The sequence below is a fragment of the Carcharodon carcharias genome (assembly GCF_017639515.1).
Source record: "Carcharodon carcharias isolate sCarCar2 chromosome 37 unlocalized genomic scaffold, sCarCar2.pri SUPER_37_unloc_2, whole genome shotgun sequence".
NCBI lineage: Eukaryota > Metazoa > Chordata > Chondrichthyes > Lamniformes > Lamnidae > Carcharodon > Carcharodon carcharias.
Window position 1 is genome coordinate 590,127 of NW_024470767.1, and position 17,717 is coordinate 607,843.

Below are 17,717 nucleotides of genomic sequence, written 5' to 3' on the forward strand. Positions count from 1 at the left end.
ATATAGATTTGAAATGCACTCTTTAATATAAATATCTTCACATAGCATTAAGTTCCACAAGACTTTGAGAATGTACACACAAAAACACTGTTTCACAATGTACGTATCCTGAGATTATCAAAAATGCTTGCATTTGTTAATAAATATACATTAATATATATGTACAAACATATATAATCTTTCTGTGAGGAAATACGAGAATTTAAACAGGATTCAATCCTTATACTTATACCGTAGAGAGTTCTACGATAGCCATGATGACACATGAATAATACATTCAAAATGTGTCATTTATACAGTAATCATATCGAAAAAAGTTATATCCATCTCTTTCTTACGATTTGGTTAGTCACTACAAGTGATACAGTTACATCTGTAAGTATGTCTTACAATATCCTTCTCCATACCAACACAAGTCTACTCAGAGTTTGATCATTACACTGACTGCTTGCACCTTTAGCATGATTACAATGCCATAATGTTACAGAAAGGAAGGTTTTCTTTTTAAAATACAATAAACACCCCCTCCCCGAACCCCATGCAGTGCGTTGTAAGGAGAGAATTAAGAGCTTTAAACAGTGTCCTTTAGTTTCAAAGATATATCTTTGATAGTAGCTGCTTCACAAAATATGACAATATGCCATACTCGATGAAGTAAGTCACAGACTTATTTCAAAACGAGGTGTTACCTCCACTTCCATCTGTAAAAGAGAAAAAGAGACAGAGAGAAAGCAACCAGTTAGTCAGATCCAAATTCTGTCCCATTGTTCATAACATTACTCCCTCTCCTGGTAGGAGGGTGTAATTACAATGTGACATGTTTACATAGCTATTTTCCATTATATTTAAATCGCCTATTCTCCGAAAACTTATAAGGGAGAAATGCATTGCAGGATTAAGATTTTTAAGATATCACAGTCAGAAATTAAGCCGAGCATCCAATTAAAATTCAGCAATTTTTTTTCCCTGCCACATTGAATGAAAAAAATTAAAACTTTTTTTGAACTTTAAAAGTTAGAGAAAAAAATTACAAGTGAGCCCGGGGGTGGGGGGTAGGGGAGGGGTCACAATCTGAACTCCTTGAAGTGACAGTAAGGAAGGTGTTCACTTCGATAGGGTCTGGTTTCCTCATTTTTCAGTTAAGATGGTGACCATTCCCACTCCAAACAGATCAATTCCCTTCGCACGAGGCATTGGCCTTTCAGACTGGAGTTATACCGCACATGGTGTCAACACTGACCCGCCTCCAGAAATGGAAGGGGAGTGAGACAGGCCTTTTTTTGAAATTGAAAATTTCGAGGCCGAGGTTGACAAATTTCCGTTGGGTGAGGGGATTAAGGGTTAAGGAACCAAGGCGGGCAGATGGAGTCAAGATACAGATTATCCAAAATTGAACTGAGGGGCTGAATGGCCTCCTCCCAGTCCTATATAAGTTGGGCTGAATGGCCTCTTCCTGCTCTGGGTTTGATCTGATTATTAATGGGCTCATGTTCACGAGAGGGAGAAGGGGCTTGACCTACCTTGATGGAAGTATTCATGGCCATGACTCTGGAGTTGATACAACTCATCGATGAACCCATCACAGGGGGACCTTGAGACAATCGTCTCAAATACAGTTTCGTACGAAGTCAACTCTTCAAGGAAGGATTGTTCTTCTGGAGACAAGTCAGTCGCGGGGCACGCGTCTGGGTTGCAGGCTGATCCCGCGCGGTTGGATTCCACGTCAGCGGGACATCCGGAATTTCCACCCAACTGGTGGCAGCTGGGACCTGGGGGGCTTCTCTCCATCGTGGGAGCGCCCAGGTCCCTCAAAATGTTCTCGATGACATCTTCGTCCTCGTCATCTTCCTCGCCGAAGCTAATCATGGAGAAGTCTACGCTCCTCCACTGCTTGAGGGCTTGGAAGTCCAGGATTGGGGCCTCGGCGGGGAGGGAGGAACTACGGCTCTCACCGATGTCTTTGGCGTTGTTGTCCTGCGAGGGGGCAGGCTCTGTTCCCAAGCAGGACTCCCGGCTGTCGGCCAAGTGGCAGCCAATGCGCTTGGCCAGAGCGTCGATCTGGGTCTGTTCCATGCCCTCCAGGTAGCCGAAGTAGCAGCTGGCGGGCAACTTGATGGGCGAGGCCTCTGGGGTCAGGATGCCCTCGGGAGTACTGGGCACGTGGATGTAGAGGGGGGTGGGCACCTGGGGCAGGCCCATCACGGTGCAGCCCCCATTGCCGGGGCTGTCTGGCGAAGGGGGCAGCCTCTCATACAGCGAGGCACAGGGCTCCAGGGGATAGTAGATCTCGGTGGTGGTGGTCTGGCCGAATGGCTCCTGGCCCCCGAAGGTGAAGGTGGGCCCCAGCAGCTGGGGGGTGCAGGGCGGAGTAGGCGAGTTGGCTCCAAACATGCAGTCACTGTACAACAACTCTGGGAGCTTGGTGGCACGCCCCACCCCTGTCACACCCCCCTGCTCCTTCTCCTGTGGTGGAGCAGGGAGGAGCCCCCTCTGGCTGTCCTCTTCCCTCCCGGTCGGCGCAGGCACCTCGGCAAAGTCGAGGCCACATATCCCACTGAAATCGAAGGACTGGGCCGAAACTCCGCTGGTCGGGGTTCCAGCCACGGGCGTGAAGACTGTGTCGGGGCTGGACAGGTAGCTGGGAGACTGCACTGGCTCCTGGTGAGATGGTGGAGCTGGGAGAGCATACGGAAACAGCAGAGTGTCCTCCTGCTCCTCAGTCAGCTGTTGTCGGAGGCACCAGGCTTCAGATTCACTGTAAAACAACAAGATAATCCAACATGAGAACACACGCCAATGCTTCAACACACACATTACACACGTCACACACGTCACACACATCACACACGTTACACGTGTTACACACGTTACACATGTTACACACGTCACACACGTCACACACATTAAACAACACACACATTACACACGTCACACACATCACACACGTTACACGTGTTACACACGTTACACATGTTACACACGTCACACATGTCACACACGTTACACAACACACACGTTACACACGTTACGCACTTATACACGTTATGCACATTACACACATTACACATGTCACACACGTCACACACGTTACACACGTCACACGTTACGCACGTTATGCACATTACACATGTCACACACGTCGCACACGTCACACACGTTACACACGTCACACACGTCACACACGTTACACGTCACACACGTTACACACGTTACACAAGGCTGTGATGTGAAACCCTTTCCAAACACGGGTTAGACCCCAGCAGGAGGATCCTGTCCAATTCTGGGCCCCACACTTTAGGAAGGATGTCAAGGTCTCGGAGAGGGTGGGGAGGAGATTTTCTAGAATGTTCCCAGGGATGAGGGGACCTCAGTTCATGTGGAGAGACTGGGAGAAGCTGGGATTGTTCTCCTTAGAGCAGAGAAGGTTAAGGGGGAGATTGAATCGAGGTGTTCAAAATCAGGAGGGGTTTGGATAGAGTGAATGAGGCAGGAGGGTCGGTAACCAGAGGGGACACAGATTGAAGAGAATCGGTAATAGAGCCAGAGGGGGAGATGAGGAGAATGTTTTTTTTTGCACAGCGAGTTGTTGTGATCTGGGAGGCGCTGCCTGAAAGGGCGGTGGAAGCAGATTCAATAGGAACTTTCAAAAGGGGGGAATTGGAGAAATACTCGAAAAGGAGAAATTTGCAGGGTGATGAAGAAAAGAGCAGCAGGGAGAGTGGGGCTAATTGAATAGGACTTTCAAAGGGCCAGCACAGGCTCGATGGGCTGAATGGCCTCCTGACCTTCCTTTGGTTTGTTGCAAGCCCGGATTGGTGGTGCAGTGAAGGTTAGTGGTAGATGCTCTGTGTAAGAGTTTGAATCCTTACCTCACTGTATAATTGTAGCAGAGTACTGGCACCTCAGCACATTCCACCTGAAGCACCATATAGACCCAGATCCACTGGGTATTCTTGGACTGGAGACGGACAATCATCTCCACTCTGGCTTCACTTCCTCCACTCACTGAAAAGCACAAGGAGCAGAGAGAACCCATTAAAACACACGTCCTGGGAATGACAGAGAATAAATGAACAAGAGACACACAGAGAGGACATGGGAAAACCCTTTCTCTCTCTCTCTCTCTCACTCTCTCTCAATACTTACAAAAACGGTAATGCTGGGCAGAGGCGTGTGTCAGATCTTGAGGATGCAGCAAGTTGTACCAGGATTTTCCAATGAGTTCAGTTTTCTGATAACCCAAGTAGTAGCCAACGCTGTCAGGGAAAGGACATGATCAATTATTAGCAACAGGCCAGAAACATGCAGCCAAAAACTGAAAAGAACAGAGCTCATGAAGAGTGTTTCTATCTTAACCCTGTACATAGGCCCAAGGACCAGTCTGACTCTGTGTTCTACTGTGGCATGTGTGTGTCTGTGAGTGTGTGTGTCTGTGAGTGTGTGTGTCTGTGAGTGTGTGTGTGTCTGTGAGTGTGAGAGAGAGAGTGTGTGTATATACAGGACAGGTGAGTGTGTGCATACAGGACAGGTGAGTGTGTGTGTACAGGACAGGTGAGTGTGTGTATATATATACAGGACCGGTGAGTGTATGTGTACGGGACAGGTGAGTGTGTGTGTATGGGACAGGTGAGTGTGTGTGTGTGTATGGGACAGGTGAGTATGTGTATATATACAGGACCAGTGAGTGTGCATGTACAGGACAGGTGAGTGTGTGTGTGTGTATGGGACAGCTGAGTGTGAGTGTACGGGACAGGTAAGTGTGTGTGTACAGGACAGGTGACTGTGTGTGTACAAGACTGGTGAATGTGTGTGTACAGAACAGGTGAATGTGTGTGTACAGGACAGGTGACTGTGTGTGTACAGGACAGGTGAGTGTGTGTGTACAGGACAGGTAAGTGTGTGTGTACAGGACAGGAGAGTCTGTGTAAATTTACAGGACAGATGAGTTTGTGCATACGGGACAGGTGAGTGTGTGTGTACAGGACCAGTGTGTGTGTGTATGGGACATGTGAGTGTGTGTATACAGGACAGGTGAGTATGTGTGTACAGGACAGGTGAGTGTGTGTGTACGGGACAGGTGAGTGTGTGTGTATGGGACAGGTGAGTGTGTGTGTACGGGACATGTGAGTGTGTGTGTATGGGACAGGTGAGTGTGTGTGTACGGGACAGGTGAGTGTGTGTGTACAGGACAGGTGAGTGTGTGTGCATGGGACAGGTGAGTGTGTGTGTACAGGACAGGTGAGTGTTTGTGTATGGGACAGGTGAGTGTGTGTGTACAGGACAGGTGAGTGTGTGTGTACGGGACAGGTGAGTGTGTGTGTATGGGACAGGTGAGTGTGTGTGTACAGGACAGGTGAGTGTGTGTGTACAGGACAGATGAGTGTGTGTGTACAGGACAGGTGAGTGTGTCTGTATGGGACAGATGAGTGTGTGTGTACAGGACAGATGAGTATGTGTGTACAGGACAGGTGAGTGTGTGTGTACAGGACAGGTGAGTGTGTGTGTACAGGACAGGTGAGTGTGTGTGTACAGGACAGATGAGTGTGTGTGTACAGGACAGGTGAGTGTGTGTGTATGGGACAGATGAGTGTGTGTGTACAGGACAGATGAGTGTGTGTGTATGGGACAGGTGAGTATGTGTGTACGGGACAGATGAGTGTGTGTGTACGGGACAGATGAGTGTGTGTGTATGGGACAGATGAGTGTGTGTGTGCAGGACAGGTGAGTGTGTGTGTATGAGACATGTGAGTGTGTGTGTACAGGACAGATGAGTGTGTGTGTATGGGACAGGTGAGTATGTGTGTATGGGACAGATGAGTGTGTGTGTACAGGACAGGTGAGTGTGTGTGTACAGGACAGGCGAGTGTACTTTTCCTCTTACCTGTCAGAGAGCTGGGTGAACATCATGTCCTTGGAGTGCTGACTCTCGAAGAAGCCCAGAAACAGGTGATTGTCAAAGAGTCGGGGCCTGGTGTCTAGCGGGGCACAGAAAGCGATGAAGACCGGTTTGGAGGACCAGTAAGCTCCGGAGGGGGGCTGGTGGTATCGGCCCCTGATCAGCACCAACTTGTTGCCCGCACTCTGCCTCCGGACTGACCTCGAGGTGTTAAAACGGCATCGGAAGAGGCGCTCTGGAAGGTGGCAAAGGAGGAGAGGATGAAGGAAGCTGCTGGAGCAAAAGGGTGTGAAAATATCGGCTGGATACACTCACTGAGGAGGGGAAGGGAGCAGTCACTCACCACTTTCTGACGGAGAGGTAAACATCAAGTTACTGCTCAACACCAGATGGTCCAACGAGTCAGTAATATCGTAAATGCTGTCTCCCTGAGCGACCAGGTCCACCTGTAACACAAGAAGAGGAGCCTTTAAAATACAGCAGCAATTTAAAACTGACTGCAGTCTGGCTCCTTTCACACTGTCAACCCCTATCATTGGATTCAAGCTCCTTCTCTACAGTCAGAGGCAGCGTCCCAGCGCCCGGGGTCCCGGCAAACTCACCAGCGAGTGGCCCAGATGCTCCGACACGTTCTCCGACACGTAGATAAGTTTCCCCTCGCTGCTCAAGGCGATCAGGAAGCCGGGGAGGGAGTGCAGGAAGTCAGTCAGCTCAGTGGGCGAAATCAGAGGGAGCGCCCCTTCCAAGGTGCCTTCTGGAGACAGAGAGGGAGAGAGGGAGTGAGACCCTTGTTCGAGAGAGGAGAGGAGGGGAGAGGGGAGGAGAGGAGGGGGGGGGGACGGGCGAGGTGGGCTATAAATTCAGGACAAGCACCTGACTGAGAGGGACCAGAGACCCCCCCCCCCCACCTCCAGGCCATTCACAACCCACCAGCAGGAGCATTTAATATTTCCAGATCCACACTTGTAAAAGTGGATCAAGGGATCGGACTTTTATTAAGAGTCAGTACGGACACGATGGGCTGAACGGCCTCTTTTTGTGACTCCTGGTGACATTTGGTCACTTAAGTGGCAGTTAGTGGGGGGGGGGGGTGGTGGAAGGGGGTTTTGTGGGGCGGGAAGCTCCCTGATATTTACCTGGACCGAAGAAGACGGATTTCCTGGTGTAGATACACGCCAGCGACATGATGTGCAGGTAAGAGAGTCTGGATTTGTCAGTGTCCGAGATCGGCAGCAGTTCCTTCAGGTTCCTGATCTCAGTGTTAATCTGATCCCTTCTGGCTTTCGAGGCGCCCTTGGTGGATCTGTACATGTTGTTGTGCCTCCGTGTCTGTCCCCTCTCCCTCTGGCCGGACCTGAGCTCTTGACGCTCACTCTGCCGCTCTCTCAGTTTCAGGGAGCCCCTGTCTCTTGCACCAGACCTGGATGCTGCTGTTGCTTCGATCTGGTGCTGGAGGCTCAGGCGAAGCCGCCTTTTATAGGCTGCCGGCTGCTGGGGGCAGGGCTAACGCGGCGGGGACTGGTTCACATCAGGAGCGAGAGGCAGGAGGGAGAGGGAGAGGGAGGGGGAAAGGATCTCTGTCTCCGTGACTAAAATCAAGCGTCACTTCTACAGGGAGATGACGCCAGAACTCAGAACTCCCAATTAGGAGAAAAACCGAAACTCGACTGATGGGGGAGGGATAGAGAGAGAGGGGGAGGTAGAGAAAGAGGGGGAGGTAGAGAAAGAGGGGGAGGTAGAGAGAGAGAGAGAGACGAATAGAGAGGGAGAAGGACAGAGATAGAGATAGAGACGGAAAGAAACAGAGAAGGATGGAGAGGGGGGAGGGAGACAGAGACGCGTAGAGAGAGGATAGAGAGAGAGGGGAGGGAGAGAGACGGATAGAGAGAGAGAAGGATAGGGAGAGACGGGAGGGAGAGAGAGACGGATAGAGAGAGGATAGAGAGGGGGGAGGGAGAGAGATACATGGATAGAGAGAGGGATAGAGAGAGGGAGATGGAGAGAGAGGAATAGAGAGAGAGGGATAGAGAAAGAGGGATCGGGAGAGACCGATAGAGAGGAGGGAGAGAGATGGATAGAGAAAGAGGGGTTAGAGAGAAAGGGATAGCGAGAGGGGGTAGAGAGAGACATAGAAAAATAGAAACAAGGATGTACAGAGAAAATGATACAGAGAGAGACGGGTACAGATGGAGATGAGGAGAATAATATTGAAGGGATGTACAGACACTGGATCACTCAGAGAATAGAATAGATAGAGGCACAGAGTAGGGAAAGAGAGAGGGGGAGAGACAATAGAGGGGAGACAGAGTGTGGGGGAGAGAGAGAGACGGAACTGGGAAGACAGAGATAGAGGGGGATCTTACACAGAGTAGGGAGAAGGAGAGAGGAGGACTAGAGAGGAAGAGGGAGAGATGGGGGCAGACAGAGAGAGAGAGGCTCATACGGAAAGAGACATTGAGGAGAGATGGGCCATGCTGTATATGGTCACTGAGAGGGGAATTCAGGGTGTAGAGGCAGCTCTGAAGATCGGGTGAGAAGCTGAAAGGAATTGAGTTGTATTTCCAGGCGGCGGCTGCGCCGTTCAGCACCAGAGACCGTGGACAGCGCCGGTCCCAACCAGGATCAGAACGAGTGACGGCGAGAGGAGGGGGGGACAGGGAGGGAGAGAGAGGAGGGGGACAGGGAGGGAGAGAGAGGAGGGGGACAGGGAGGGAGAGAGAGGAGGGGGGGACAGGGAGGGAGAGAGAGGAGGGGGGCAGGGAGGGAGAGAGAGGAGGGACAGGGAGGGAGAGAGAGGGGGGACAGGGAGGGAGAGAGAGGAGGGGGGACAGGGAGGGAGAGAGAGGAGGGGGGACAGGGAGGGAGAGAGAGGAGGGGGGACAGGGAGGGAGAGAGAGGAGGGGGGACAGGGAGGGAGAGAGAGGAGGGGGGCAGGGAGGGAGAAAGAGGAAGGGGGACAGGGAGGGAGAGAGGAGGGGGCAGGGAGGGAGAAAGAGGAGGGGGACAAGGAGGGAGGGAAGAGAGAAACAGGGAGAGAGGGAGAGACAGAGAGGGAGGGAGGGAAGAGAGAGAAACTGAGAGGGAGATGGAGAGACAGAGAAGGATAGACAGAGAGGGAGAGACAGAGAGGGAGAGGGACAGGGAGAGACAGAGAGGGAGAGGGACCGGGAGAGACAGAGAGGGAGAGGGACAGGGAGAGACAGAGAGGGAGAGGGACCGGGAGAGACAGAGAGGGAGGGAGACAGGGAGAGACAGAGAGAGAGTGAGACACCGAGGGAGGGAAGAAGGATAGACAGAGAGGGAGAGGGAGGGGGACAGGGAGAGACAGAGAGGGAGAGGGAGAGTGACAGGGTGAGACAGAGAGGGAGAGGGAGAGGGACAGGGAGAGACAGAGAGGGAGAGGCACAGGGAGAGACAGAGAGGGACAGGGAGAGACAGAGAGGGAGAGGCACAGGGAGAGACAGAGAGGGACAGGGAGAGACAGAGAGGGAGAGGGGGAGGGACAGGGAGAGACAGAGAGGGAGAGGGATAGGGACAGGGAGAGACAGAGAGGGAGAGGGATAGGGACAGGGAGAGACAGAGAGGGAGAGGGACAGGGAGAGACAGAGAGGGAGAGGGACCGGGAGAGACAGAGAGGGAGGGAGACAGGGAGAGACAGAGAGGGAGAGGGACCGGGAGAGACAGAGAGGGAGGGAGACAGGGAGAGACAGAGAGAGAGTGAGACACGGAGGGAGGGAAGAAGGATAGACAGAGAGGGAGAGGGAGGGGGACAGGGAGAGACAGAGAGGGAGAGGGAGAGTGACAGGGTGAGACAGAGAGGGAGAGGGAGAGGGACAGGGAGAGACAGAGAGGGAGAGGCACAGGGAGAGACAGAGAGGGACAGGGAGAGACAGAGAGGGACAGGGAGAGGGACAGGGAGAGACAGAGAGGAGGAGGGACAGGGAGAAACAGAGAGGGAGAGGGAGAGGGACAGGGAGAGAGGGAGAGGGAGAGGGACAGGGAGAGACAGAGAGGGAGAGGGGGAGGGACAGGGAGAGACAGAGAGGGAGAGGGATAGGGACAGGGAGAGACAGAGAGGGAGAGGGAGAGGGACAGGGAGAGACAGAGAGGGAGAGGGACAGGGAGAAACAGAGAGAGAGAGGGAGAGGGACAGGGAGAGACAGAGAGGGAGAGGGACAGGGAGAGACAGAGAGGGAGAGGGAGAGGGACAGGGAGAAACAGAGAGAGAGAGGGATAGGGACAGGGAGAGACAGAGAGGGAGAGGGAGAGGGACAGGGAGAGACAGAGAGGGAGAGGGACAGGGAGAAACAGAGAGAGAGAGGGGGCGGGAAGAGGGAGAAACAGAGAGTTATTTTAAACAGCAGCAGGAATGATTAGAAAATGGAATAAGTGTCTCTCATTAAATAAGCCCCACTCTGAGAGGTTCACATCTCCAGATTTCCCCTTTTGAACCCATCCCTAAACCAGGAGCAAAGGGCACAACATAAAGCCTATAGACTCCACATAATCCATGCTGTGTTAAATTTCTTCCCTCTGGGACCAGTACAAGTTACTACTATCTACCTTTTCAAATGAAGATTTTATCCATATGTCAATTACAATATGATTCACTTAATCTCAGGACCTCCTGAATATGAAATAGGTCCGCTAGTACAGCGTAACAGACAGAGAAAGGGAGAGAGGGGGAGAGAGGGAGAGAGAGGCAGAGAAAGATCGGGATAGAGAGTAAGCGAGAGGGGGAGACAGAGGCAGAGAAAGATCAGGATAGAGAGTAAGGGAGAAAAAACAGACATATAGGTAAAGAGAGACAAGTCGAGAGTGACAGAGGGAGAGAAAGAGAAACACAAACAGGCTGATACAGATAGGCAGAGATAGAGTGAAATAGATAGGGAGAGACATACAGAGGGACTGACGGAGATAGGGAGAGACAGAGAGAGGGACAGACAGAGGTAGGGGAAGACAGAGAGAGCGTCAGACAGGGTTAGGGAGAGACAGAGAGAGGGACAGACAGAGATAGGGAGAGACAGACAGACAGAGATAGGGAGAGACAGAGAGCAGGACAGGCAGAGATTGGGAGAGACAGGCAGTTAGAGATAGGGAGAGACAGAGGGGAAGAGACAGAGAGAGGGACACAGACAGAGATAGGGAGAGACAGAGAGAGGGACAGACAGAGATAGGGAGACACAGACAGAAATAGGGAGAGACAGAGAGAGGGGCAGACAGAGATGGAGAGAGATAGAGAGAAGGACAGACAGAGATAAGGACAGACAGACAAACAGACAGACAGAGATGGGGAGAGACAGAGAGAGGGACAGACAGAGATAGGGAGAGCCAGACAGAGGTAGGGAGAGACAGAGGGAAGGACAGACAGAGATAGGGAGAGACAGAGATAGGGAGAAACGGAGGAACAGACAGAGATAAGGAAAAACAGATAGAGGGACAGAGAGATAGGGGTGACAGAGAGACAGAAACAGACAGAGATAGGAACAGACAGACAGATAGACTCAGGGAGAGACAGAGAGAGGGACAAGCAGAGATGGGGAGAGACAGAGAGAAGGACAGACAGAGATAGCGACAGACAAACAGACAGACAGAGAAGGGGAGAAACAGAGAGAGGGACAGACAGATAGGGAGAGACAAAAGAGGGACAGACAGAGACAGGGACAGACAGACAGACAGAAATAGGGAGAGACAAAGCGATGGACAGACAGAGATAGGGAGAGACAGACAGATAGACTCAGGGAGAGAAAGAGAGAGGGACATGCAGAGATGGGAAGAGACAGAGAGAAGGACAGAACGAGATAGGGACAGACAGACAGATAGAGATAGGGAGAGACAGAGAGCAGGACAGGCAGAGATTGGGAGAGTCAGGCAGATAGAGATAAGGAGAGACAGAGGGGGAGAGACAGAGAGAGGGAGACAGACAGAGATAGGGAGGGACAGAGAGAGGGAGTGAGACAGAGAAAGGGAGAGACAGACAGACAGGCAGGGATAGGGTGAGGCTGAGAGAGGGGCAGACAGAGATAGGGAGAGACAGACAGACAGGCAGACAGAGATAGGAAGAGGCAGAGAGAGGGACAGACAGGGTTAGGGAGAGACAGACAGCTAGACTCAGGGAGAGACAGAGAGAGGGACATGCAGAGATGGGGAGGGATAGAGAGAGGGACAGAAAGACATAGGGACAGACAGACAGACAGACAGACAGAGATAGGGAGAGGCAGAGAGACAGACAGATAGAGTTAGGGAGAGACAGACAGACAAAGGTAGGGAGAGACAGAGAGAGGGACAGACAGAGTTAGGGAGAGACAGAGAGATAGACAGATAGAGATAGGGAGAGACAGAGAGACAGACAGACAATGGTAGGAAGAGACAAAGATAGGGACAGACAGAGATAGGGGGAGACAGGCAGATAAAGGTAGGGAGAGGCAGAAATGTACAGAGATAGGGAGAGACAGAGAGAGGGACAGAGAGGGAGAGGCAGAGAGAGGGATTGACGAAGATAGGGTGAGACAGACAGAGATAGGGAGAGACAGACAGAGATAGGGAGAGGCAGATAGAAGGATAGACAGAGATAGGGAGGGACAGACAGAGATAGGGAGAGACAGGGAGAGGGACAGACAGAGATAGGGAGAGACAGAGAGACAGACAGATAGAGATAGGGAAAGGCAGAGCTAGTGACAGACAGTGATAGGGAGATACATTAAGAGGGACAGAGAGAGGGACAGACAGAGATAGGGACAGACAGACAGAGATAGGGAGAGACTGAGAGAGGGACAGATGGAGACAGGGAGAGAAGACAAACAGAGATAGAGAGAGGCAGACAGATAGACTCAGGGAGAGACAGAGAGAGGGACAAGCAGAGATGGGGAGAGATAGAGAGAGGGACAGAAAGAGATCAGGACAGACAGACAGACAGAGATAGGGAGAGACAGAGAGAGGGACAGACAGAGTTAGGGAGAGACAGACAGACAGAGGTAAGGAGAGGCAGAGACAGGGACAGACAGAGTTAGGGAGAGACAGAGAGAGAGCCAAAGGTAGGGAGAGACAGAGAGAGGGACAGACAGAGTTAGGGAGAGACAGACAGAGATAGGGAGAGATTGAGAGAGGGACAGACAGAGTTAGGGAGAGACAGACAATGGTAGGAAGAGACAAAGATAGGGACAGACAGAGATAGGGGGAGACAGGCAGATAAAGGTAGGGAGAGGCAGAGAGGCAGAAACATAGAGATAGGGAGAGACAGAGAGAGGGAGAGGCAGAGAGAGGGATTGACAGAGATAGGGTGAGACAGATAGACAGACAGAGATCGGGTGAGGCAGAGAGAGGGATGGACGGAGATAGGGGGAGACAGACAGAGTTAGGGAAAGACAGACAGACAGAGATAGGGAGAGACAGGAAGAGGGACAGTCAGAGATTGGGAGAGACAGACAAACAGACAGACAGAGAGAGGGAGAGACAGAGAGAGGGACCAAGAGAGATGGGGGAGACAGACAGATAGAGATAAGGAGAGACAGAGAGAGGGACAGACAGAGATGGGGATAATTGGAGAGACAGACAAAGATTGGGAGAGACAGAGAGAGGTACAGACAGAGATCAAAAGAGACAGAGAGACAGACAGAGATAGGGAAAGACAGACAGAGGGACAGACAGAGTTAGGGATGGACAGAGAGACAAACAGACAGAGATAGGCAGGGACAGGAAGAGGGACAGATAGAGATAGGGAGACACAGACAAACAGAAACATAGAGGGATAGGGAGCGACAGAGAGAGGGACGGAGAGAGGGACAGAGAGAGGGAGAGACAGAGAGTGGGACACACAGAGGTAGGGACAGACAGAGAGAAAGACAGACAGAGATAGGGAGGGACAGAGAGAGGGACTGATAGTGATAGGGAGAGACAAAGAGACTGACAGACAGGGATAGGGAGAGACAGGGAGAGGGACAGACAGAGTTAGGGAGAGACAGTCAAACAGAAACATCGAGGAATAGGGAGAGACAGAGAGAGGGACAGAGAGACAGAGAGTCAGAGAGTGGGACAGACAGAGGTAGGGACAGATAGAGAGAAAGACAGAGTTTTGGAGAGGCAGAGAGAGGGACAGACAGAAGTACAGAGAGACAGAGAGACAGACAAAGAACAGGAGAGACAGACAGGGATAGGGAGGGACAGAGAGGGGGACTGATGGTGATAGGGAGAGAAAAAGAGACAGACAGACAGAGATAGGGGGAGGCAGATAGAAGGATAGACAGGGATAGGGAGAGACAGAGTGATTGACAGAGATAGGGAGGGACAAGGAGAGGGACAGATAGAGATAAGGAGAGACAGGAAGAGGGTCAATCAGAGATTGGGAGAGACAGACAAACAGACAGACAGAGATAGGGAGAGACAGGAAGAGGGACAGATAGAGATAGGGAGACACAGACAAACAGAAACATAGTGGGATAGAGAGAGACAGAGAGAGGGATGGAGAGAGGGACAGAGAGAGGGAGACACAGAGAGTGGGAGAGACAGAGGTAGGGACAGACAGAGAGAAAGACAGACAGAGATAGGGAGGGATGGAGAGAGAGACTGATGGTGATAGGGAGAGACAAAGAGACTGACAGACAGGAATAGGGAGAGACAGAGAGAGGGACAAACAGAGTTAGGGAGAGACAGAGACAGACAGAGTTTCAGAGAGGCAGAGAGAGGGACAGACGGAGGTACGGAGAGACAGAGAGACAGAAAAATATTAGGAGAGACAGACAGAGATAGGGAGAGACAGACAGATAGAAAGACAGACAGAGATAAGGAGAGCCGGAGGGGCAGACGAAGTTAGGGAGAGACAGAGAGGGGGACAGACAGAGATAGGGAGAGACAAACAGACAGAAAGACAGACAAAGGGAGAGCCAGAGAGAGGGGCAGACAAAGTTGGGGAGAGACAGAGAGGGGGACAGACAGAGATAGGGAGAGATAGAGAGGGACAGATAGAGATAGGGAGAGACAGACAGACAGACAGACAGAGATAGGGAGAGGCAGAGAGAGGGACAGTCAGAGAAAGGGAGAGACAGAGACAGACAGACAGGGATAGTGAGAGACAGATGGAGGGACAGAGATAGGGAGAGACAGAGAGGGACAGACAGAGATAGGGAGAGACAGACAGACAGACAGGGATAGGTAGAGGTTGAGAAGGGACAGACGGAGATAGGGAGAGACAGAGACAGACAGGTATAGGAAGAGACAGAGAAACAGACAGACAGAGATAGGGAGAGACAGAGAGGGACAGACAGAGATAGGGAGCAACAGATGGACAGACAGGGATAGGTAGAGGTTGAGAAGGGACAGACGGAGATAGGGAGAGACAGAGACAGACAGACAGGTATAGGAAGAGACAGAGAGACACACAGAGACAGGGAGTGACAGAGAGAGGGACAGACAGAGAGAGGGAGACACAGAGAGTCAGAAACATACAAACATAAGGAGAGACAGGAAAAGGGACAGAGAGAGGGAGAGACAGAGAGAGGGACAGACTCAGGTAGGGAGAGACAGACAGAGATAGGGAGAGACAGAGTGAGGGGCAATCAGAGATAAGGAGAGGCTGAGAGACAGGCTGGCTGGATAAGACTTGGGAAATATTTGTAGCATTTCATGATAGCTGGGAGTGACTGTGGAGAAATGAGCAGACAGGAACAGAACGCAGCCAACAGTTTGCCTGCTCATCACTGAGGACAGGTACAGACTCAGGTGTCAAACAGCAGCCCTCTGGAAAGCTACCTTGTAAGTGTAAAGGTTACAGAGCCCTCAGTGAGTCCTACCATCTCCCAGGGAGTTCTGGCAGCAGCCAGTGCTCACCTTTTCCAGTAACCTGGTTTCATCTGTGGAGCAAGACCCCAACACCACTACAAGGCCCTCTCCTGCAGGCCCACGGTCTGAGAGCAGGGAAATCCCTGGGCTCGATTCCTAGCTGAAACAGAATTAGCAAACCCCACTGGAAGGGGCTATAGCTTGCTTTTCATTTAGGCTAAGCTGACATTTATTGCCCCTCTCTAATTTCGCCTGCAGAAGGTGGTGGTGAGCTGCCTTCTTGAACCGCTGCAGTCCATGTGGTGTAGGTACACCCACAGTGCTGTTAGGGAGGGAGTTCCAGGATTTTGACCCAGCAGCAGTGAAGGAACGGCCGATATATTTCCAAGTGGGTGACTTGGAGGGGAACTTCCAGGTGGTGGTGTTCCCCATGTGTCTGCTACCCTTGTCCTTCTAGATGGTAGAGGTCGTGGGTTTGGAAGGTGCTGTCTAAGGAGCCTTGGTGAGTTGCTGCAGTGCATCTTGTAGATGGTACACACACTGCTGCTACTGTGCGTCGGTGGTGGAGGGAGTGAATGTTTGTGGATGTGGTGCCAATCAAGCGGGCTGCTTTGTCCTGGATTGTGTTGAGCTTCTTGAGTGTTGTGGGAGCTGCACTCATCCAGGCAAGTGGGGAGTATTCCATCACACTCCTGACTTGTGCCTTGTTGATGGTGGACAGGCTTTGGGGAATCAGGAGGTGAGTTACTTACCACAGGATTCCCAGCCTCTGACTGCTCTTGTAGCCACAGTATTTATATGGCTAGTCCAGTTCAGTTTCTGGCCAATGTAAACCCCCAGGATGTTGATAGTGGGGGATTCAGTGATGGTAATGCCATCACTGGTTGTATTCTGTCTTGTTGTGATGGTGATGGCTGTCTTGTTGGAGATGGTCATTGCCTGACACTTGTGTGGTGTGAATGTTACTTGCCACTTGTCAGCCCAAGCCTGGATATTGTCCAGGTCTTGATGCATTTGGCCATGGACTGCTTCAGTATCTGAGGAGTCGTGAATGGTGCTGAACATTGTGCAATCATCAGCGAACATCCCCACTTCTGACCTTATGATGGAAGGAAGGTCATTGATGAAGCAGCTGAAGGTGGTTGGGCCGAGGACACTAACCTGAGGAACTCCTGCAGTGATGTCCTGGAGCTGAGAAGACTGACCTCCAACATTCTCAACCATCTTCCTCTGTGCTGGGTGTGACTCCAACCAGCGGAGAGTCCCATTGACTCCAGTTTTGCTGGGACTCCTTGATGCCACACTCAGTCAAATGCTGCCTTGATGTCAAGGGCAGTCACTCTCACCTTACATCTTGAGTTCAGCCATTTCTAGACATCACGTGGAGTGAATCGAATTGGCTGAAGACTGGCATCTGTGATGCTGGGGACCTCTGGAGGAGGCCGAGATGGATCATCCACTCAGCACTTCTGGCTGAAGATTGTAGCAAATGCTTCAGCCTTATCTTTTGCACTGATGTGCTGGGCTCTTCCATCATTGAGGATGGGGATATTTGTGGAGCCTCCTCCTCCAGTGAGTTGTTTAATTGTCCACCACCATTCACAACTGGATGTGGCAGGACTGCAGAGCTTAGATCTGATCTGTTGGTTGTGGGATCACTTAGCTCTGTCCATCACTTGCTGCTTATGCTGGTCGGCACACAAGTAATCCTGTGTTATAGCTTCACCAGGTTGACACCTCATTTTTAGGTATGCCTGGTGCTGCTCCTGACATGCCTTCCTGCACTCTTCATTGAACCAGGGCTGATCCCCTGGCTTGATGGTAATGGTAGAGTGGGGGATATGCTGGGCCATGAGGTTACAGACAGAGTGTGAGTACAATTCTGCTGCTGCTGATGGCCCACAGCACCTCTTGGGTGCCCAATTTTGAGTTGCTAGATCTATTCAAAGTCTATCCCATTTAGCACGGTGGTAGTTCAGACGACACGATAGAAGGGAGCCTTGAAGGCGAAGATGTGACTTCACCTCCACAAGGGCTGTGTTCCGAT

At 51.5% G+C, this 17,717-nt stretch overlaps 1 protein-coding gene across 1 annotated transcript; it reads right to left on the reverse strand.

The window, feature by feature from the left end:
* Window positions 1–672: 672 nt before the first annotated feature.
* LOC121274688 (neuronal PAS domain-containing protein 4-like) lies at window positions 673–7,207 on the reverse strand. Its single transcript, XM_041181991.1, has 8 exons — window positions 7,033–7,207; window positions 6,499–6,647; window positions 6,240–6,342; window positions 5,882–6,131; window positions 4,147–4,256; window positions 3,870–4,005; window positions 1,521–2,755; window positions 673–701 (listed from the first exon to the last, which is right to left on the reverse strand). Exons 1-8 carry the CDS (start codon window positions 7,205–7,207, stop codon window positions 673–675), a joined length of 2,187 nt encoding a protein of 728 aa, XP_041037925.1.
* Window positions 7,208–17,717: the final 10,510 nt, after the last annotated feature.

Excerpts from the sequence above, each read along its gene's own strand:
- LOC121274688 (XM_041181991.1), bottom strand. The coding sequence starts at position 7,207 with ATGTACAGATCCACCAAGGGCGCCTCGAAAGCCAGAAGGGATCAGATT. Across the intron at positions 6,648-7,032 it reads ATCCGTCTTCTTCGGTCCAG|GCACCTTGGAAGGGGCGCTC; the intron begins GTAAATATCAGG and ends TGTCTCCAGAAG. Across the intron at positions 6,343-6,498 it reads AGCATCTGGGCCACTCGCTG|GTGGACCTGGTCGCTCAGGG; the intron begins GTGAGTTTGCCG and ends CTTGTGTTACAG.